General features: G+C 46.7%; 1 protein-coding gene across 5 annotated transcripts in view; it reads right to left on the reverse strand.

The window, feature by feature from the left end:
- The window catches only part of ULK4 (unc-51 like kinase 4), a 2,246,396-nt gene that overhangs the window by 1,399,634 nt on the left and 822,155 nt on the right, over window positions 1–24,607 (reverse strand). For all 5 annotated transcript variants that reach the window (XM_078663530.1, XM_078663529.1, XM_078663527.1 and 2 more), the window contains one exon: window positions 2,529–2,711. In XM_078663530.1, the coding sequence (XP_078519656.1) occupies window positions 2,529–2,711 (183 nt within the window). The remainder of the gene's footprint in view (window positions 1–2,528; window positions 2,712–24,607) is intronic.

Raw genomic sequence — 24,607 nt, forward strand, 5'->3', positions numbered from 1 at the left:
CTTCCCTGGACCGGAAACAAGCTTCCGAGGACCGGTTTCTGGCATTCCAGCCGTCTTCAGCCCGGCTTGCTTGAATCCAGTGGCAAAGTGAGCAAGGGACTCACGTCTGAGCATACCCTGCCACACTTATGGCGGCCAAAAGCGGTACAAAACGGGGTGGTGATGGACGGAGCATCTAAATCAATCAAACACTCACACCCAGTCAAAAGATCTGGGTTTAATCCATCACCGTTTTTTAGCCCACTCTGCCACCCCAGTTCAGACATGGCTATATGCAAATCAGTCTGACCCTGTGCCTCATGGGAACAGTACAGCCCGAACTGCCAAGCCATGTCTTCCCTGGACCGGAAACAAGCTTCCAAGGACCGGTTTCTGGCATTCCAGCTGTCTTCAGCCCGGCTTGCTTGAATCCAGTGGCTAAGTGAGCAAGGGACTCACGTCTGAGCATACCCTGGCACACTTATGGCGGCCAAAAGCGGTACAAAAGGGGGTGGTGATGGACGGAGCATCTGAATCAATCAAACACTCACACCCAGTCAAAAGATCTGGGTTTAATCCATCACCGTTTTTTAGCCCACTCTGCCACCCCAGTTCAGACATGGCTATATGCAAATCAGTCTGACCCTGTGCCTCATGGGAACAGTACAGCCCGAACTGCCAAGACATGTCTTCCCTGGACCGGAAACAAGCTTCCAAGGACCGGTTTCTGGCATTCCAGCCGTCTTCAGCCCGGCTTGCTTAAATCCAGTGGCAAAGTGAGCAAGGGACTCACGTCTGAGCATACCCTGCCACACTTATGGCGGCCAAAAGCGGTACAAAAGGGGGTGGTGATGGACGGAGCATCTGAATCAATCAAACACTCACACCCAGTCAAAAGATCTGGGTTTGATCCATCACCGTTTTTTAGCCCACTCTGCCACCACAGTTCAGACATGGCTATATGCAAATCAGTCTGACCCTGTGCCTCATGGGAGCAGTACAGCCCGAACTGCCAAGCCATGTCTTCCCTGGACCGGAAACAAGCTTCCAAGGTCCGGTTTCTGGCATTCCAGCCGTCTTCAGCCCGGCATGCTTGAATACAGTGGCAAAGTGAGCAAGGGACTCACGTCTGAGCATACCCTGCCACACTTATGGCGGCCAAAAGCGGTACAAAAGGGGGTGGTGATGGACGGAGCATCTGAATCAATCAAACACTCACACCCAGTCAAAAGATCTGGGTTTAATCCATCACAATTTTTTAGCCCACTCTGCCACCCCAGTTCAGACATGGCTATATGCAAATCAGTCTGACCCTGTGCCTCATGGGAACAGTACAGCCCGAACTGCCAAGCCATGTCTTCCCTGGACCGGAAACAAGCTTCCAAGGACCGGTTTATGGCATTCCAGCCGTCTTCAGCCCGGCTTGCTTGAATCCAGTGGCAAAGTGAGCAAGGGACTCACGTCTGAGCATACCCTGCCACACTTATGGCGGCCAAAAGCTGTACAAAAGGGGGTGGTGATGGACGGAGCATCTGAATCAATCAAACACTCACACCCAGTCAAAAGATCTGGGTTTAATCCATCACCGTTTTTTGAACCTGTGACCCTGAGGTCGAGCATAGGTACCTATGGTGGAAACATTAGTCCACTAAGCCAATGCGTCCCCCAAGCCACCAGACTCGGCTATTAAGACAGGGAGTCTTAATCTGGTGTAATTAAATTCCATTAGCAGGCCATCCAGAAATCCAAAGGACTAGCAAACTGTCAGCAATGGAGGGATGACAAATCAAGGCTCCCGAAAAAGTGTGCAACACCTTAGTAGAAAACACTTGTCCCTCCGCCTCACCCAATCCTTCTAATTTCCTAAAACTGTACTGAAAATATGATCGCTAAATCACTGCAAACCCCTCCCATTTTATGTGCAAGACAGCATAACCACCACAGTATGGCTTGGGCAATGTCCAGACTGGAGGCCGCCACTAGCCCGGTTTTAGTGATAAATAATACATCCCAACAGGACACAAACCATATGTACACCCGATCTAGAACCACTTATTCTTTCAGATTTCTCATGCCCCATCCTCAGGCACAAGAGGAGGTGCACATGGAGAAAGAAGGCGGCCATGTTGCAAGACAAATTTACATAGCGCAGTTTATGGAGCATGTATAGTCAGGAGAAAAACAATGCCAGTTCAAGTAAAACAACTGCAACAAGTCATGAAACGTGGTTTCAATACTCTATTTCATGGCACTGAAATTACAGTCTGTGAAAATACTGTCAATTATTGAGCAATATGTAATATGGTCACTTGACCTTATTGTAAAAGGGATACAGAAAATCTGAAGAGGCCTAAGTATGTCAATTTCGGGTGAAAGTGAACTTGCTGCACATGACCTTTTCCCTTACCATTCTCTAGATAACTAGGAGAAAATTAAATGACACATAGAAAACTATGCGAACAGACTAGCTTTATCCCCTTACTTCTTAAGCGCTTTATGTTATTAATTTAATTGTGACACAAAGCAATGTTTACAGGACATCATCAAACCTTTTCCTGAGTCAGTCTTTGGAGATGAATCCCTGACGACAGCATGGCCGCGAACATAGTGAGCATGTACTGTTGAACTTTGCATATCCCAGCAGCCAATGAGTTTATCACTGCAGTGAGTCCCACTTTTTCAATCACACTCTGGAAAGCACTGGGGGAGTGCCGCGTGATTCTGCACAACGCCTGTAAAACATTTGCAAAGAAGGGCTTAGAGAAAAACAGAGATTATGCTAAAATTCATTTTATAACTCAGAAGATATATATTTTCTGCATATCATCAAAGGACTCATGCACGCATTTAATTTAATTTCTTTTAACAGGTGGGTGGAAGTAGTGACTTAATTTAATTTTAATTATTTCCAGTTGCAGTCATAATCCTACTTGGTTCATGAATTGCAAAGATAAAACTGCTTCCCTTAATTTAAATGACTAAATTACTACAGTATATGCTCTGAGCCATCAAGAAAATGCCATAGCAGGAGACGATCAGAATTTTAATAAGAATTTAGATTATAATGAGAGAAAAAACTTGCCGCACAAGACATACTATGCTCCAAGATTCCAGCAAGAGAATATTTTATAAACAAATGAAACAACATTTATTTTCTTAAGTGAGCCTTCAAAGTAGGAGACTTTAAAGTTTGTCATTTATTAGTTTAATATATAAAATCACTGAAAAAAACAACTGAATTATCGCCTAACATTATCAGCAAACCATGGTGACATGTACCCTGTGGTCCCTTCTAGGCCAGGCGGATTCATTTTATATTAATGGTTATTAACTTCAATTAGCTCCAGAGTTGCAACTTTGGGATCTTGCAACTAAATCGAAGCACTTGTACTGCGGGCAATGTGTCCTTTATTTGCTTCCTCAATTAACGGTCGGTGACTACCAGATTCTTTTTCCTGCTGCAGGTTGGTGTGTCTTTCTTCCAAATAAGTGCACAGGCATCCCTTCACTTCTGTTTTTTTTTTCTCCATTTTCATTATTATTTTTTACAATTAAAGAGGTTTTATTTTAGGGGTAAGAGTCTGGCTTCTTGGGAACAACTGAGAGACGGGTCAAGAGCAACCTAACAGAGGGGAGGAGTTGAAGCAACCAAAACGGGACAAGCAAAGAACACTGGTGGGACATTCCCTTTCAAGGTAAAGCATACTTGAAAGTAGGGGCTTAGGAAGGAGGAGGGGGTAATGGCGGGGCTTATGTAAATAAAGGTCATCAGAGGAACATGTTGTACGGCAAAGCTCCTGCGGTGACATGGCCTTGTCTTTTTGGGGGGTCAGGTACTACTAGGCTTGTGGCTCCTCCTATGGGCAAGAAGAAAAAGTTACATACTTTTAGTAAATACATTTCTGGTCAATACATAATCTTCTCAAGGTGTCCTCACCTTATGTATTATCCTTGCAGGTGTCAGACTGGCACAAAAAGCTTTTCCTCAACAATACAATTCTAGTGCGCCAGTGTACGGTTTCAACCTCCTCCAGACATGACTACACTGGAGAATTAGGGCTGCTCAACTGTGTACTGGATGCAGCTACAAACGTTTCCTGTACCCCACCAAGGAGTGCAGAGAGCAACAAAGAAAGTAATGAAAGCGACAAAAATAGCACATTAAATGTTTCCATAAATTTGACACTTATTAGCCATTGCACTAAAATATCAGTGGAGGCGGGATATCATTGATGAGTCTTCAGGAACATTATGTATTCAACAGAAATACTGTTGCCAAAGATAAATAACTTTTGTATCCTGAAAGATACGCCACAGATTATCCACCTATGAATCAGTCCCAAAGCGATACCTCTCCGAGAGATGGCTTGAGTACCGGTCACTGGGTGTCTGAGATGTGGGAAGTGGTGCATGGCAAAAGAATGCACAGATGACCACATAGCCACGCGACATATGTCAACAATTATGAGAGAGCTGTAGAGTTCGAATGAAGCGCCATCTGAAGTGTTGGAGGAGCAATTCGACATGCACAGATGACATTTTTTAACATACCGGATTTTAATGCATGCCTTTCATGCCAGTTTGAATATTTTGTTGACAGAACCACCCACTCACATGCACTATCTCTGCATGCTTTGTAGCAGCTGTAGATTCCTTACCTGGCTGACCAAGATCCTTGACGAACATTCCAGGTTTTCTTTGAATGCTTTGTGGGTCACGAGGGAAGATGAAATTGATTGGAGTGTTCCATGACGAAGAATGGGGATAATACTGGCCATCCCCGCTACAGTCTAAAGAAAGGCCAGCTTTAAACTTCAACAATACTCCACAGAACCGATTTTTCACGAGCTAAAGTGAACTAATTCTTTCCTGAAGGAAATGCTCAATATCCCCGCTGTAGTTTGCCTGACTTATACCAACTACATATGCATTGATCCTGCCCATCCTTGTGCCATACGTGGTTTATAATCATCTGGCAATTAGCATAGATAATGCGCTGTGTTGCCTTAAATAAATGGAAGGTCTGCACCTTGGGTTCTTTCAAATGCACAAAGAAAAACAAGTTAGTGGCGTGTTGTTCAGGATTTAGTATTGCTTATTGCAAACCACACTGTTACGCGTCACTGGAAGGCCGCCTTCCCTCCATGAGGGTCTGCTTGGAAGCAGTCACTATTGATTTGGGCCGAGGTAAACAGTAAAGCTCTGTAGAGGGAGGCAGTCCACGCAAATATCCCTTATCTCAGGATTGGGACGAGCTTTTGCTGTATTTCCAGTCTGTACCCACCAAGTTATGAAAGCAAGTGTTAGACTCATCCATTGTTGAAGTGCTTCCTCCTCAACTCAGATTGTTACCCACAGATGCTTCCACCATCCGAGATCCTTTAGTTGCCAAGTCTAGAAGTCCCCTTTCTGAAATACGGCAGCCAACAGCTATTCATTTGGTAATGTGAAACACAAATAGTAGTCTCCACCTATACATTCTTTTCAGGTTCAATGCATGTAACTATATACAATGGTTCCCTAGCTTTTGCCCATTCCTTGATATACTTGTGTCTGATGCTTGCTTTTTTAACAGGTTTGTACTAATTTCTTTATGTTTGTTTGTGTATAAGCACCATGAAACACACAGCAAATGTAACCAGCATCTTTAAGCTCAATACATTGTAATGCATATGTTGCTGTACAAGCCAAATAACAAACAAAAAGATTAATAAAGATTATTTTTTTAAGTGTGGTGATTAGAATTAACTCTTCTCGATCCGCCTATGCTGGACTTTTTAGAGAAGTGGAATCAGTTCACACACACAGAGCAGGCATTGAGACAAGTTGTACCTAAAGGCATCCCCAGGGAACCATGGAAGAAGTGAATGACTCACAAATGAAGAGACTTCCAGCTCTCAGTCGTGGTTAAGAGATACACAACAAGCATTTACAATGCAATAGGTCTCACATTATTAAAGTTTGAGCTATTGGGGTTGCATTCTTTAGCAATGCCAATAGCTCAAACTTTAATAATGAGAGACCTATTGCATTGTAAATGCTTGTTTTGTTATTGGGAGGGGTCATAAACAGTGCTGGTAGTGAGGTGGTGCTGCACTGATGCGGAGGTGGTGCTGTGCTGGTGCTCAGATGGGGCAGTACTGGTGCTGAGCTGGGGCTGAGATGGTGCTCAGGTGCTGCTGAGTGATGCTTAGGTTGTGCTGCGGTGGTGCTGCTGAGTGATGTCTTCGAGTGGGCAACTGATGAGGAAATCTGGATGAAACATTGTAAAGATGAAAAACTGGAAGATGATTTAAGGTTGTGGGTGGCCATGTTGTCTGACCTGAAAGAACCCCCAAAAGATGTGTTACCTGGGGACCCGTCTGTGTGATGGTAGGGATGGGTACTGGGTCCCCTATGGCAATGTACTTTGATGTCAATGACTGATTTACCCTTATGCAGCTATGGTTCTCTAAATTGTCTATGAAGCTATGTACCAGAGCAGGGGGGGGGGAGGGTAGTTGGGGACTGTTTATGTAATCTTATTGCAGTTTATTGACTAAAGTTGCAAAATGACTGATGATTATTACCATTGCAAATTGTTTACAGTGAAACTTGATTTAAGATCATGAAAATAAAAAAACGAATACATGTTTGCGAAACAGGGAAAGAAGACCGCTGCTACAGAGGTGTTCACTTTGACCCACAAGGAACCACCATATATTTTCACAGTAGAGGGCCCCATACCTGGAGAGAAGCAGTTTGTGTACTGCATTTTGGCCACTAGAGCTAAAGTGATTTGCTCTTGTAAGCAGTTCATCAACAGATTCACATATAGTTAAAGCAATCATCGTAAAGATTTCCACCAAACCACGAAAGGATTTCAAGTTGTCCCAAACCTAACCATTGCAAGATTGTTTTAAACCCTTTCAACAGTTTTTGCTGTGCATTTAGGAAATGTCATTAGGGACTATGAATGGGAAATACAAAGTTAGGGACATCTGCTATAAATAATCGCTCCACCCATGCCCAGATTAAAGTTCATAAAATGTGTCAAAAACAATCTTAATTATGTGCATCCTTTTAGGAAAGGTCATGAAGATTTATCCAACGGGGCAAAAATAAAGAGAGATTTAAACAAGAACTTGTGCCTTCTTGCACAACATGAGATATGAAGCCCTCCGTTTTGCAAGGAAAAGAAACAGCTTTTGTTGCTTCCGTGTGAAATGGATCCAAAAATAAAGAAGAAGCGCGAGCACGTGCCACTGCGAGCCATGTGTTTCAATTATCGCGCCTGTGTGTGGGCATGATAATTGAAACCACGTGACGGCCTATTGGTGTCTATTACGCGCACCAAGCGTGTAATAGACACCAATGGGCCGTGGGCGGAGTAATGCACCCGCCTATGGCCAATAGCGTGCAGTCTTTCATTAAAAGACGTACGCTAAGGCCAATGGGGTAGCTGAAAAGGAAACGCACACACACGAGCTTGTGCGATTCCAGGTCAGCTTGATTTCCCCGTTTTTCACCTACTAGAGGTCTCGCGACCTGCGCATGCACTGCTGCGCAGTGCAACGTAGGTCGCGAGACCTAAAAGAACCTCAATCTGGAGATCACCACCTCTGTGACTACAGGGTTTAGTTCCTATTTGTGGCCCTCGAGTGAGGGATGATGGAGAGCATTTGCCCTCACACTGAGGGATCATGAGAAATGAGTCACTTTAGACAACATACCCTGTTGCAGTTACCATTGTCACATGCAAATAACCTGACAGCATTGGTTACACGATCCCATAGCATCCTGTCTGTTGATGCAACAGACAGTGCTACTCCTGTTAACATAATTCGATTGGTGCACCTCCAGATGAAAGGTTGAAATGCCTTCATGGCAAGGCAGACCTCCCAAATGTACCTGCAGATGTGCTCTAATTAAGAACAAAGGCTTTGCACAATCATCTCACCCAAATGGTCACCTGAGCCAAACAAGAAGGCACCCATGACCTTGGTACCTTAGGGGATAGCTTGATATTCCAGGGAGCTGAAAGAAAAACCCAACAAAAAGCTAGGAGTGTCCATCCTCCAATGCAGATCTTGAAGAAAAGAGTTGTAGATTGGCACCTTAGCCCTGAGAATCTGATTATGTTGGAGCCACTGTTATCTCAGCCACCACTGAAGGCTTTTCATCCACAAACTCGCATGGTGGCACCAACAGGAAGCAAAAAGCTATTAGTCCAAGCAGGCACAGTACCGGCAGAACCCGAATTCGATCCTTTGTCAGAAACCTCAAAATGATCTCCTGAATAAACACAATTCTCTATCACTACACTTAAAAAGGTTAGCCTCTGCCTTGGAGAAGTTGGATTTTTGGGCATTGATGATTAAGTAGAAGCTCTGGAGAAGATTGTCTGTACCCCTTTCTTCCAAAGACACCACCACAATGGACTCTTGGTTCACCAAGGAAAGAACGTCTGTCTCTAAAATTGAAGCATGTGTGGACAGCAGGTCCTGGTGGAAGGAGTGCAGTTCAGAGGAAGAAGAAGCATTCAGTACGGCGCTTGTGAATTAGCTGAAGGACCCTGCAGTCGCCACCCTAGGTCAGGACAGTTTCTTCAAAGAAGAACAAGACTTCTCTTTCCTACAGCACTTTTTATGGTTTATATTTGAAGATAATTTAGGGGCTAACTCCCTTAGAAGTGATTTACGTAGGGGTGAAGGAAGTAACTTATGCAACTACCAGTGTACCTTAGCGAGAAACAACTTTGACTCTTTGCCCTTGATGACCTTTGGGTTCATGGAGGCAAAAAAAAATACAAGCCGCATCTCTGTGCTCTGATGCGGGGCACAATATGCAGTTGTTGTGTGGATCCAAAATAGACTTCTTGTGGCATCTGTGACAAGGCTTGAAGGCTGAACATTTTGGAGGATTTTTGATCTAGTGGCTATTTTTATGTGGAGGATTTTCATGGGTGAGACACCAAGAGAGAGCACTGGACCTGCATCAGTGAGGCACAGGAAAACAGTAAATGTGTCAGACTAGGGAGAACAGGTTCTGGGCTGCATTTATGTTTAATGGCTGGATCCTGTACTGGAAATGTGACTCACCAAAGGAGAATTTTATATTAATTTTTACTGGAATATGGAAGTACACATACTAGAAATCGTGACAAACTGTTTTTGCACCAGTCTTATTAACAGCAAACTCTCGATGATCCATTGCTTTTCTAGTTTTACAACAGCTGAAGTACGCTTATTTCTCTTACGGCACTTAAAGACTTTCTTGTGGTTGAATGTGGATATCTAGTGACCAATGAACCAGAATATTTTTTCAAGCACCTAAAGTTATTATAAAAGGAAAAGGTACATTTGCTAAAAGGCCTCAGTAACAGGAGCGCATGATTAGTTGTCTTTCCGTTTGTTGCCGAAACCTTGAGATCTCTCTGCACTAAAACAGCAAATCAGCTATGCACTGATAAGGACTGAGTGAAATAGATCGTTGCATGACTTGACCTCGAGGGAATTCTCTTGTCTACTCTCAGAAGCAGGTACTCTTGTACTGTGTTTTTCTGTCGCTCCCCAATACACCTAAAATAATAATACTCATCTGCATTGATGAGCAGATGTGAAAGAGGGAAAGCTATTATGCTTCACAGCCATACAACAGACCCTACTCCACTTTTTGACAGAGGCCTGCAGATTCTTCATATAAATTGACTCTTGCTTCAAATGTCTACATAATAAATTAAAATCCAGAACATACAGATATCCAATGAATGTCTAACCATTATTAAAACATTGAAATATTGTGAGCTCCATTGAAAACAAATGAGTGCTCCAGGGTTCTAATGGCCGGTAGAAGCCGAGAGCTTCAAAATTACAATGTTGTCATTCACAGGTGTTGCTGTGAACTAAGGCCTCACGAAACCCTAAGGTACTTTAATCCCTTCGGGCTCATTAGGCCTTTATTTTTTTATTTGTTTAAACATTCTGCCTAGTGGTGGAGTACTCTAATAGCCTTGTAGCCCTCTGTGGCTGGGCTATTGCAGCATTAAAGTCCCGCTCCCTTCGGGACTTTCAAGCTCGGGCCTTTAAAGCTGGAGCGGGTCTTTAATAGCTGGTACAGCCTATGCTATGAGAACCAATACAAGAACCTAGACAAACCTGGATATCACAAGGCCCGAATACCATCTTCACAATCCTAAATGATGCACACGGGAAGTTCAAGCTTATAAATGCCACTTATAACATTTTCTTTTTTTTTTTTGCAGAGTTTTATATAGCGCGAACTAGACCCGAATCGGGTATCAGAGCGCTTTACATAGCACTAGTTACGTTACATGAGGACACACGTTCATTTTTATTAGGCACGGGGATATTAAGTGATTTGCCCAGAATCACAGGATGTTAAGTGTCATTGCCGAGACTAGAACCCAGTTCCCCAGATTCGAGGTCGATCGCCCTCTCCGTTAGGCCAACTACTCTCCACACATTATCCAGTCTATGAATTTTCCTAAGCATCTTTGTTATCAAATCAAATACATTATTGTACAGCTACTTAAAAACATTACAATAAATGTAATACAAAAGAAAAAAGCTCAATTCCTGGCCTAAGATAGGCCCCAAAAATAAAACCTAACAAGGAACGCTATCGTAAAGATGTCCGCTGTGTACAAGCATTTATCAAGATCTTCTACAATGTGTTAAAAAGTGAGGAAAATACTCTATGAGAATAAAGGACAGAGTCAGCTTCAAAACCTTATTTACCACACATACTCATGAAATAAATATTATGGTGTAAACCTAGGAACAATCTTTGCTCCTGACAAATGCCTTCTCAATTGCCCCGTGGTTTAAGTTGTCTACATCCAAGGACAAGAGCTTTTCTGAGAAACCATTAACCGGAAAAACCGATGATGCTCGAAGACTTCAGGCTCTTCAAAAAGCCTGTGGTTAGTGCATACCCTTGTCCTGAGGAGCTTCTTCTTTTCTTCGATCTACTGTTCCACACTTAGATGCCCTTTTTAATGTTTTCAGTACTGTAGAAATACCCACAGATTCAAATTAGGCTCAAAGAGAAAAATTAATAGCTATTGGTAAAGTTACCAACTTTCTGCTTCTTATCTTCTCTAGCGGGGTCTTGCAGGAAGTCTGTATGGAACCTTACAGCACACAAATCCATGCAGAATGAAAACAGAAGAGAAAACACATAAATAAATTACTCCATGCACTGTGCACCTAAAGGTTCCTTAGTCATGCCTGCACACAAAGGTGTAAAGCAGAAGTGACCGGCCCTGTATGTAGATACAATGATTATGGTAAGTCTGTGGGACACCATGGTTTGTGCTACAGTTCTCATTTTGAGCCTGTGTTGGCCACCACTGGTCACATGACGCCAAATGTACGTGTGGTACCAGTGAAACACTGAGCAGAACTGCAGTACTGCCTGAACCAACAGCCCTATTTGGTCGGGAGTAGCAGAAGTGGCAGCGAATGTTCCAAGTTTAGCCTTCTTTAGTAATTTGTAAATGTCAGGAAATAGTGTATTCCTACCCCCTTAATCAATACTACAAGCAGTATCTTCTGCAGTGCTATCTTTCTAAGTAAATTATGTTCTTTTCACTGGATCAATGGTCCGCCGTTTTCATTTCACTATCTTACAATTCAATCAACCTTAACTTAACTCAAATGGTAAAATGGAGATATTAGGAAGTTACATTCTTTTTTAAACTGTTCTTAATCTGCAGTCTGCACCGGAAACAGAATGTCCTACTTACAAAAACAGCAGTAGATAGGAATTTTGTAACCTAGTTATGCATCATAACACCTTGCCAGAAGCAAAATTAATGCCTGTTACAATTAATCTGTATGAAAATCACAGAAAGCGCAGCCAATTGTGAAACTCTAATTCATTATCACTGCATTAGTCATTAATCGTAATCATGGTCTGCCTCGGGTCATTTGCTAAACAACTTTTTTTTCAGAAACTCGCACGTTCTGCTGGCCAGCGTTAAATGCAAATGAGGCAATCTCGCACAGCACTATTTCTTTTCAAATGCTGCCATACTGGCTTCTTTAGGAGACGTCGAATTAGTACGAAACATCCTTTTATTATTTCCCATTGTATTACCCACTTAAGGGAGGTTTATGCGCCTCACCCCAAAACTCTTCAGCTTATAAAATGGAATCATCACGGTAGTTAGACTGGACCCCAGGAACTCCCGGAGATCTATCTTCGTCTGCATCAATGTTTAGATGATAGTGACCTGTAGGCGTCTTAAATACGTCAGACAGGAGCGCTACTTAGGTGTGAATGGTATGAAGGCCTTTCTTAATTAGGACATGGCCCACTAATCCTCCTTCCTATCTAAAGGCAATACATTGCTTATTGTTGATTTCTAAGCACTATGGTCACTACATTTTCAAGTCTTCACTGAATTCACAGAATTAGAAATCAGTCCGTCGAGGCAACTCCTGCAACCACCGAAGCTTTCATATTTCATCGGCGTCTGAGGTCATCACATAAATACACGTATTACAGCGGCACAAACATAGCGTATACTAGGTTTACAGAGTACGTAGGCTATATATAATTTTTTTTATTTTTTATTTTTATGTACCGCGAACTAGACCCGAGACTTTCGGTATCAAGTATCAGATCGCTTTACATGAGCACCAGTTTCACATTCATTTTTTTTTTTTTCAAGCACGGGGAGATTATGTGATTTGCCCAGAATCACAGGATGTTGAGCGTCGTTGCCGAGACTATAACCCTATTCCCCAGCTTCGAGGTCGACTGTTCTAGCAATAAGGCTACATACTCTCCCCTTGGTCTTAACCGAGGTTACAAAGCCCACAGTTCAAACACAGCGGACTGTCGCTGTTAATTTTTCGATCTGCCCCTCATATGCTTTTTATGGTTTTACTTTTGATGTTTCAACTAGCGTCAGTTATATTATGTCCTATATGTTTTTTACCCCTTTAGTTATCTTTCACTGCCAATCTTGTAGTGATTTTTGTGTCAACCTCGATACAACCTCCTATTCCTTTCCCTTCCTAGCCCTCTAGGTTTTCTCATCTGATCCCCTTTTTTACACTATGGCCCATGACCTCCTTTTGTGTATTTGTGCTTTGATTATTTGATTCGCTGGACTGTTTTTAACAATGCACCCAATTTAAGAATATGTGCAGTTTGATGAACCGGTACTTTTGTTCCTGAGCCTAGCGATCATCACCTTGTGTAGCTTTGCGGGGATTGTTTGCTTTGCTGGGGATATTTTCAACATTGCTTTTATTTTGCTCCCCCCATATGTAGCGGTGATGTGATTTGTTTGTTTCGCTGCACTTTATTCTGCTCACTTCTTTCGTACTTTACTTAACTCATATTCTCTTGACTCCGGTCCCTTTCTCTCATATCATTTCACTTTCCCTTTTTTTGTTCTTTTCCTCTGCCGAATTCTCCCCTTACCCTTTACCAACACTGCGTCCTTCCACTCCTCCCTTCCCAAGTCTCTCCCCCCACAGCCTCAACCCACTGCCTCTCCCTTGACTACGCACATGACTATCTGACTCTCCTCTCCCCTACATTTTCCTTTGCCCATTATGCCTCCTCTCAATATCCCTTCCCCCTCCCAGGATCTTTCTCTATCTAAACATGGTCCCAACTCCTGGTCCATTCCGTACCCCCCCAATCTTTCTAAACATGCTAGAAAAAAACTCAAACACAACCTCCTCATTCGAAATCCTGAAACACTTATTGTTGACAACTATTAGAGCCCTACCGCCCCCATTAAAACGAATTACATCTTCTACTCCAAACGCCCCTCTAAATGGAAAATAATTTTCACACAACATCTCCCAGTCACTAAAACCTCCAAAATACCCCATGGCGACAAACTTTCCACCACTCCCTCTCCAACCTTTTGTGGGGAAATCAACATCTCCATATTTAAAACTGGTAACATTCTCATCCAAGCGGCCGTACCCCATCTTAACACCTTCGAACTCCATTTCAGATCCTTGGCCATCCAACTTTCCAATTCCACCAACAGCCTCCCATGCCCCCCACCGCCCCCGCCCTCCAGCCAACCTCTCCCGCCCCTGACCTTTCAACATCCAATGACACTATGCATACGTTGTCACCTATCCCCTCTTTCCTCACTATGACCTCCCCTCTCCCCTTGATCCTCTCCTCACCTCCTCACTCCCAATCCCCCTTGCTCCCAACCAGCCCACCCATTCCCCTCCCTATTACTCCACCCTCCTGGCCCTCTATCACAGTCTCCCCTTCCATTCCTCCTCCAACCCCCCTCACTCCTCCTCCCCCAACTCATCCTCACACCCGCCGAATCACAATACTCCTCACCCAGATTCCCCTTCCTTTCCTCCTCCACCCCCTCATTCCTCCCCTTCCAATTCAGCCTCACACACTCTGAATCACACTACCCCACACCCTTCTTCTCCCAACTCATTCTCTCCCTCCCTGAACTACACTCTTCCCATTATCCCCCCTCACTCATACATCAATCCGCAACTGTACCTCCTTGCTATCTTCAAACTTCTCTTCCACAGAGGTCTCATCTCCCCTCTACCCCGACATGCCACTCCTTCTCCCTTTCAACTACAGCTCTCCCTGCTCTCCTGCCTGCCTCGGCTCATCCCCTCCTCAGAACAGGCCTCCTGCCTGCATCTGCTCACTGCCTCCTCAGAGCGGACCCCCCTCTGCAGCTAACTCTGAACCCCATTTGTCCTCCTCCCCCCCAAACCCTATTTACCCCCTCACTCTTATCTCAAACTCCCTTCGCAACATCGAACGTAACCTCACCACCTTTACCAGAGATCTCTCTCATCTCAGGAACGATTTCCTCAACCTCAAATCCAGCGATCCCCCTCCCGAAGAAACACCTCTAGCCCTGGTCTAATAAACCCCACCACCTCCAAACCGTGGAAAACAACTCCCTTGCTTTGCCGGGCTCTAAGACCACTCCGCACCACTTGCACCCTCTCTCACCGGGAGATCTCCGACCTTCAAAATTCCTACCCTCCATACTCATCAACCTTGAACACGCCTCCCCCTTCTCAAACATCCCCGTCATATTGGGGACTAGTCATATTCCCCTTTCACCTGTCTCACCTAGACCCCCTCCTCATCTCACCTCCATCCATGCCCTCCCATCTCCCAAACCCCTCACCTGCATGCTTGTTAACTGCCGCTCCGCTGCCCGACATGCCATAGAAATCTCTGAAACCATCCTTAGCGAATCCATCGACATTGCGTTCCTTACAGAATCCTGGCTTAATGACCACTCTACAAGCATTCTTGACATACTCTCACCCCCGGGCTACTCCATCATTAGGAAAGATAGACCGATCCGAAAAGGCGGTGGTGTAGCTATCATCTTTAAAGACGAACTACAGCTCTCCCTTATCAATAACGCCGAATATGCCTCCTTTGAATACCTCGTAGCCGAACTCAAAATACAGGGTTCCCACCCCATCCGCCTTCACAATATATATAATCCACCTGGAAATCACTACCCATTCATTGATGAGTTATCTAACCTTCTTACCCAATCCTCAATTTCAAAATCTAAAAACATCTTCCTGGGAGACTTTAACCTCCATTGGAATGATACTAAAGATCCCTCAATCTCCCTCCTCTCTGACCTTCTCGTAATTAATAACCTCAAACAAATCTGTCAGTCACCAACCCATTCCAAAGGAGCCACCCTTGACGCTATCATAACCAGCAAAGATCTAGCCCTCCTATCTAACATCATTACCATTGACTGGTCCGACCATCACCTTATCCTGTTCTCCATAACCACCTCAGCCTCCCCCCCTCCTTCCAAAACTATAAACCCATGAAACTGATCCGAAATCACAGTCTTATCCCTCCTGACTTACTCGAATCCAAACTTCATGCCCAGCTTCTCGCTATCCCTCCCTCCCTCCCTTAACACGAATGAACTAACCAAACAATATAACAAAGCTGTCACTGCTACCCTTGACCTTCTTGCCCCTCTCAAACTCAAAAAACAAAGAAATATCCCCTCCAAATCATGGTTTAACACAGACCTAAATAATGAAAGACGTAGACTCAGACTGACTGAAAGATTATGGAGACAGCACCCCTCTCCTTCTAACATGACCCACTTCAGACTTGCTAGATCGTCCTACAAAAAACACATCTTTAGACAAAAAACTTCCTTCTTCAGGTCACAACTAGATCGAGCTCAGAATAGGCCAAGAGAACTATTCAACATTGTGTGCAATCACACTGCTTCCGTTCCCCCTGTCCTCGACGACTAGATGTGAAGAAATAGCTCTCTTTTTTTCAGACAAAATTAAACTAATTGAGCAAACCTTCCTCTCTACTGTGATCCCTCCCACCAATCCGAACAGCTCTCTTAATATCCCACCCTCCACCATAACTCCCCCTACACCCACAACCGCCCATCAAAACTCTGATCTCCCTCACCCCCCCCCCCCCCTTGCCCTCCAATTTCCTGGACTCCAATCATCCTAACTCTCTTACTAAAAATAATGCCACGTGGCTTAACTTCCAGCCAGTCACTGAAAGAGACGTCTTTAACATCATTTCCAAACTCAAGCCTTCCTCCCACACCAAAGACCCTCTCCCCTCCAAACTTGTCCAAAACCTCAAACACATCATCACCCCTTCCTGGTCCTCTATTATCAACAGCTCCCTTGCCACCGGCTGTGTCCCCACTTCATTGCAACTAGGCCAAATCACCCCCATTATCAAAAACCCTTTGGCAGACCCAAACGACCTCAATAACCTTCGTCCCATCTCCAACCTTCCCCTTCTTTCTAAAGCCCTGGAAAAATGTGTCCTTCTCCAACTAGATAGACACATTGAACACCTTAACTTACTAGACCCCTTCCAATCTGGCTTTAGGAAAGGATGCAGCACTGAAACCGCCATGCTAAACATTGTTGACGACATCCACCACTCACTTGACAATGGTGAATCTAGCCTGCTGATCCTCCTTGATCTCTCTGCAGCTTTTGATACTGTTAACCACTCTGCTCTACTAAATGTTCTTAGAGATCGTTTCGGCCTGAATGGTACGTTTGTCTCATACCTACAACACCGCTCTCAACAAATCAAAATCCAAAATTGCCTATCTAACCCTACCTCCATCTCCTTAGGAGTTCCGCAAGGATCCATCCTCTCTCCCACTCTCTTTAACCTCTTCATGGAACCCCTCACACTCATTCTTAAACAAGCCGGGATCAACTGTCATCTCCATGCTGACGACACCCAACTCTATTATAAGATTAAAACTCATGCTGACATCCTTCACCTCAACAACACTCTCATCAAGATTCAAACCTGGTTCCACAGCAACCACCTCAAACTCAACACTAAAAAAACTGAAATTATTATTTTTTCCCCTAAAAATGACCAGCTCCTCATTCAGAATTGGAACTCTGACCTTAACGCCCTCAACTGCTCCTTATCTTTGTCCTCCTCAGTCAAATCACTAGGGATCTCCCTTGACAACCTCTTAACCTTCAAGGTACACATCAATAATTCTGCCAAAGGAGCCCTCTTCACTCTCCGCCACCTTAAGAAAATCAAGCCCTTCATCCCTATCGATGATTTCAAACTAGCAGTCCAATCCCTTGTTCTTTCTCGCATCGACTATGGCAATGCCATTCTCACCGGAATTCCCAAGATCCACCTAGCACCTCTTAAATCTGTGCTTAACCTTGCAGCTAGGCTTACCTCAGACTGCAAGCGATTCGACCACATATCCCCTGCCCTTAAAACCCTTAAATGGCTCCCCATTGAAGGTAGATCCACTTACAAAACAGCCTGCATTACACACAAAATTCTCCATCAGAATACACCGACCTACCTCGCTAGCAAACTCACTAAAGCCGGTTGCTCCCGTTCCTTGAGAAGTACTAACACCCCTCTTCTTATCCCCCCCTTCTAAAAAAGAAAACCACCCAGTCTCGATCCTTTTCCGGCAACGCTCCTTGCATTTGGAATGCCCTTCCAACTGACCTTCGCTGCAACCCTTCCTACACTAGTTTAAAAAAAGAACTCAAACTACTTCTCCTCAATAAATACTTGGGACCCTAATCCATATCTGTTCTCTTCCACTGGCTACATCTTTTCGACCCTAGATGCATTCGCCCTCCCTTTTTTAGCCCTACTCGCCCTTCCTCCTCGTCACTTCCCCCTCCCTGTTTACCACCTTCACTCCTCCTTGCTCCCCCCCTTCCCTTGTCCACCCTCAGCCCGCATCCCCTCCAACCCCCCACTTCTGCCCCTCCCGCTTCTCTTCCTTACCAACCTAACGGACCATTAACCTCCCGATCCTGACTCTGCAATTTTCCGGCTCTTTTTGTTTTTCAATTTGTGCCTTTTGATATTTTTGATTTATCCCATCTTTCACATTTTGTTGTGCTTATTTCCCATATTTATCATTTTGAAATCTGTCAGGCGGAGACTTATATGTTGTTCATATACATTGATGCTATGTATGTCCCCTGTCTTATTGACCTTTCTTGTCTCTAAAATGTAAAGCGCTCTGATACCCCCGGGTCCAGCAAGCGCTATATAAAACCTCTAAAATAAATAAATAAAATAAATAAATTAGCAGGCTATAGACATCTTGTGCCTAAACTGAACCACAGCAAATCACAAACTGGTCACTAACATCAAAATGCTGTAGATGGATGAAATTCTCACTCTAATTCCAAGCTGTCATTGAACATCGGTGCCCACCTGCATATGATTCATTCTTCTGGACGTGCAACCAGAGTTTATAAATCTGTACCCTCACTATTACGTCCTTGAAAAAAGACATGAACGCTGAAACATCTCTAGGGCCAGATGTACGAAACTTCCAGTCTGCCTTTTCTAAATAAAGAATCCTAAAATACAGCTACTTAGGAAATGCAAAATGCAATGTACAAAAATAGGGATTTCTTAATAGTGATTCAAATAGAGTAGGAATCACTATTAGGAAATCGCAAATTAGGAAAAGCAAAACCAAGGGTATCTATGGCCTAAGGCCCCCCTTGATGCATCCCTCCCCCCCCCCCACCCTCACCCCCCACCCCACCCCAAAAAAAGGTGGTGCCCATATAAAGCGCACAAATGCCATGTGGGCACTACATGCACTTTAAAAAATGCATTTTGGGTGCATTTTTAAAAATTCTACAGGTTTCGACTTGGAGTTGATGGTAACAGCATATCCTACATGTCCATTTTACAATTAGGAATATCTTTGCACATGTTCCTAGGAAATCTCAAACAGGAAATCTCTATTTCTGATTTCCTAGTTAGGGAATCTAAAAATCCAATTTCTACAAGGTCGAAATTGCATTTTGCAACTGACTTTAGGCCTTTTTACATATTGAAAGGCAGTATTGCATTTCTTAACGGACCGAAACTGCGATTCACTCAGTTAAGAAAGGCAGCACTGCATTTCTTAACGGACCAAAACTGCGATTCAGTCCATTAAGAAATGCAATTAACTTTCGTACATCTGGACCCTAAATCTCAATCGCCACTTTCTGCCCTCCTGCCTCCAGCTCCCTTATCCCACCACTGATCTCTGCTTTGTAGACCACCCTCTCAAGTATCTTTGCGTCAGTGCAAACCATTTTGTGGAAGGACGGGCTGTATTTTTATACAGTCTGCTTAAACGTCGGAAGACAAAGTATTCATTATTCCAAATCGACTAGTTTGTCTTTCATCTGACATTATGGCATGGGTCCCAGAGCTTCTAAGATTGGTCGACTATTTACGCCCTAAAATTGAATACTGCTATGCTTTGCATATACACATTTATCTAAAACACTTCATTTGCATTTCTTTGGATCAATAGTGTTGCTGTGGGGGGGGCGGAGCTAGCCGGCGTTCATGGTGGACGCTTAAGTGCGGAGCTCGGCGCTAGCGCTACCGACTATCCGTCCAATATCCTTCCAAAGCGGCAAAACCTGCGAAATTCCGGCGGGGGCTGCCTCCCCTACCCCCTGCGGACCTCCGGCGTGACTCTTGAGGGGCTGCGTGCACCGGTTCCCCCGGCGCCGTCGCCGACCGAAGAGCCGCGGACCAGGCCGGGATCCCCGCTCTGCCCTGGACGCCGAGGCCGCGCTGCGTCACCCGACGTGCGGCCCCGGCTAGAGGAAGCCCTGCTGTGGTGCGGGCGGCGTGACCGGCGGGAGCTGAAGCCCATCCAGCGTTCCGCGATTGCACTGCGGACCATTGCTGTGACGCCTGAACCCCTGGAGAGGAGCGGAGGCGCCGAGTGAGAGCCGGCGGCGAAACGGCCCGGCTGGGAACACACACGTGGCGCTCCCACGGGCGCCATTGCATGCTGCGGAGGGGACCCGCCTGACGGCCTGAACACCTGGAAGGAGCCTCGCGGAGCAGCGGGCGGCTTTGGGACGGAGACCACCCAACACGAGCCTAGCTCTCTCGAGCACTGCACCCCCGAGCTGACTGGGGGTGTCCTGACATTAAGGCACCCGGAGGGGGACAGCAAGAGGCGAGTGCCTACCCTGACCTGAGGCGTTACTGGGCACGCAGGACTACACGCGACAGTGGACTGAACGCGTGGCCTCCGGTGCCGGTCTGTGCACGAGGTCAGCTCCCGCATTGTCCCATTGGGACACAATTGACACTGTAAGGTCTGTGAACACTGGCCTCCCTATCAGCAGCAACGATGGGCAAGGGCGATAGGACGCAAACGAAACTTTCGTTTGACCAGAGGAGACAGAAGGCACTGGAGCCACCGGCGGCCCAGTCCCCGGGTGCAACTGCGGACACGAACACCGCGCTGTGCACAGAAATCAGAGGCATGCTCAACACGATGGAGAAAGGCCTACAGGAGGGCATGACGGCCATCGGCACCAAGATTGACGCCCTGGCGTATCGAATGGATCGCATGACGGAGAGGGTGGATAAGCATGCGGAGAGGCTGGACATGGCGGAGCGCAGGCTGACGGAGGCGGAGGAGGCGCAGACAACGTGGGACGCTGACCGCAAGCAGTTTGGGAGGCTACTACAGGTGATACAAGAAAAGTCGGAGGACTTAGAGGCTCGCTCCAGGCGGTCCAACATACGCGTCACGGGCGTGGCGGAGTCGACCCAGACAGGGAAAATGGAGCTATTTGTCGAGAAACTACTTAAAACTCTATTGGGGGACGACACCTTCTCTCCCATGTTCATAGTGGAGCGAGCCCACCGTACCCTGGGCCCGAGGCCCGCTCCAGGGGCGAACCCTCGGCCGATAATAGCGAAACTCCTCAACTACAGGGACAGGGATGCTGCCCTCCGCGCTGCTCGAGAGAAGGGGGAGTTGCAGTACGAGGGAATGAACATTTCGCTATACCCTGACTTCACCTCCAAGGTACAGGAGGAGAGACGGAGATTCGTCCCCTATAAGCAGCAGCTCAGAGACCTGGGCCTGGACTATGCCATGTTGTATCCGGCACGGCTGCGCATCAATAGGCAGGGCCACTCACATTTCTTCACCGACCCGAAGGAGCTGCAAAAATCCCTGAAGCAGTGGATTAAGGAGCATAAGGAGAGCCGGACGGCGCCTGCGGAGGAGGGCGCTGACAACGAGGATCTGGATGAGCAGGGCTAGTGTGACGGAGGGGCGCAGTGGTCTCTCCTGAGGACCTGGCCACTTGAGGCCTTGCCATGGTCACAGACTCTTGGCCCGGGGGATGCCCAATCTGGGCTCTCCACTGCAGTGAGCGGACATCTGGACATGGTACCACGGGTGAGATCTGTACGGGCCACACGGGTTTAGGTAGTGGGCGGCACTCTCTATGACTCAACTAGCCTGCCCGGGGGTGGTGTTGATAACGGCCCACGACAGGGAGGGTTCGATGGGGTCTGGGGGGGGGGGGGCGGTAAGGCGGGTACGATATTGCTCTTGTTACTTAAAAGCCGCACTGGCAAATGGGGGCGCTGGCGTAGGGGCGGCCAAAAGACATTGCGCAGAAGCGACGACCGGACGTTGGTCGATTGAGACATTGAGCGTGCTACCTCTGCCCTGGCGCTCATAGTGCTTGCGGCTCTACTTGAGACTGCTTGGGGGAGTTTGAAGATGGGTGGGGGGGGTGAATGTAGGGATTTCGGTCATACCAGGTTGGGGTTGGTTGACTGTGGGCGGTGGGGGGCGATGGGGGTTCTGAGTTCGGGGAAGTTTGGGATGTTTGGGGAAAGGTCCGACATGTGCTCTACAATGTTTTGTTCTATAGGATGGGTGGGCGGCTGCTGTCACTGGTGCGGGGGGGGTCCTTGTCGCGGCACTACAGTTGTTGTACTCCTTCACTGTTAATGGCTGACACACCACAGGCAGACACACTGAGCGATACCGAGTCCCTCAGGGCTCTTACCTGGAATGTGAGGGGTTTGAATGATTATCGGAAACTCCGTAAGGTGCTACACTATCTACAGAGACACCACATAGACCTGGCGCTGCTGCAGGAAACGCATCTGCCCAACACCAGTAAGATGCTAATGCACAGGGGGATCCAGGGTCACTCCACTTACGCAGGCTTCACCACCCATGCCAGAGGGGTCCTCACCTGGGTCAATCCGAAGTCCAAGCTATCCCTCGCCCTGGTAAAGGCGGACCTGGAGGGGAGGTTTTTGTTAAGCAAGTGCACGGGCAAGGGACTTAACCTGCTGGTCATGAATGTCTATGGCCCGAACTATGACTCCCCTGAATTTTATACGACGGTTGCGGACCATTGTACTGAATGGGCCGCTGGTACTATGATCTGGGGTGGGGACTTCAATTTCACCTTTAGCCCTGAGCTGGATAGGTCTGCGGGCCCTGCCAGGCGCCCGGCGGCGGCTGCGCAGTGCATGCAGGCAGAAATGCTGAGACTGGGTCTGGTAGATGTGTGGAGGGATAGGAATAGCGCCAAGGGGGGGTACACGCATTACTCAGCTTACCACAATATCCATACCAGGATTGACTACTGGCTGGCTTCACACTACCTGCTCACCATGGTCAGGGGCTGCAGTGTGCTTCCCCGCACTCTGTCGGACCACTCACCGGTGCTGTTGGCGTTGCGTACTCCCCAGCAGAGAATCCCGCCATTCACGTGGCGCTTTCCACCCTACTCGCTGCTGGATGAGGCTTTCAGGGCTGACCTGGGGGAGGACATAGACACCTTCTTCGACACCAATCTGGGATCAGTGGACAGCTTTGGGACGGTTTGGGAGTCATTTAAGGTGTACGTGCGGGGGGTGGTCATGGCGAAACACTCAGGGGTACTAAAGGCAATTAGAAACAGGCTGAAATATCTGGAGGGGCAGATAGCGGACTACGAACGCCGCCAGCTGCTTGACCCGAACCTGCCTGGGGATGAGACCCTGCAAGGCCTTTTGAGTGAGTTCCACGAGGAAGCTGACAGGGAAGTGCGACATTTAGGAAAATACGCGACAGCGCGCGCGTATGGCGAAGGGGACCGCCCGGGGGCACTGCTTGCCAGGATTATGAAAGGCACTAGGCGCAAACAGATCATCGCGGAAATGCGTACCTCAGGGGGGGAGACGCTCACGGAGGAGACACACATTCTGGCGGAATTCAGGAGATTCTATGAGGAGCTCTACACCACTAAAATCTCCGGGGTCGAGGACCAAATTGACAACTACCTCGACTATATCAGGATGCCATTCCTTGAGAATTGGCAGAGGGAATTTCTGATGTCCCCCATACAACGTGAGGAGATATCTGATGCACTGGCTACCATGAGAGCGGATAGCGCCCCCGGGATAGATGGTCTGACGGTGGCCTTTTACAAGGCGTATAAGGATAAGTTGCTACCCCACCTCTCCACCCTCTTTGCCGAAATCTGCGAGAACGGCGCTATGCCGCACTCCATGCGCGAGGCACTGATTGTCACCATACTCAAACCTGGTAAGCCCAGCGACCAGCCAGGCTCGTACCGCCCACTGTCCCTTCTTAATGTTGACGCTAAGCTCTATGCAAAGGTGCTAGCTACCAGGCTGGCACTAGTGGCGCCGGGGTTGGTAGCCCCGGAGCAGGCTGGGTTTATCCCGGCCAGGAATCTCACTTACAATATCCGTACGGTCATGGGAGCCATGCAGCATACTAGGCATGACACTAAAGCCATTGCAGTCTTTCTTGACATGGAGAAGGCCTTTGACTCTGTGGAGTGGCCCTTCATGCGCAAGGTGCTGCAAAAGTTGGGGCTAGGAGGACTTTTCCTCCAACTGCTGGGCACCCTCTATCACGAGCCCACGGATGCAGTCTCGGAGCCGATCTCCATCACCAGGGGCACGAGACAGGGATGCCCCCTTTCCCCGCTACTCTACGCCCTTGTGGCAGAGCCACTGGCGTGTGCGATTCGGGAATACCACTCGTATGAAGCCATCAACTACCCCACCTACAAAATGGGCATTTCCACATATGCGGATGACACCCTGCTTTATGTCAGGGACCCGGCCAATAACCTCGCGTCGGTGCTGAGGGAAGTGGTGAGGTTCGGCGCGCTCTCCGGACTGAAGGTTAACTGGGCGAAATCAGTTGCCTTCCCACTAACCCCAGTCACGGTCCCCTTCGAGATGGACTACCCGCTCCAATGGTCCACTGAACCGATAAGGTATCTAGGCATCA

The sequence above is a fragment of the Lissotriton helveticus genome, chromosome 10 (genome assembly GCF_964261635.1).
Source record: "Lissotriton helveticus chromosome 10, aLisHel1.1, whole genome shotgun sequence".
NCBI classification, from domain to species: domain Eukaryota; kingdom Metazoa; phylum Chordata; class Amphibia; order Caudata; family Salamandridae; genus Lissotriton; species Lissotriton helveticus.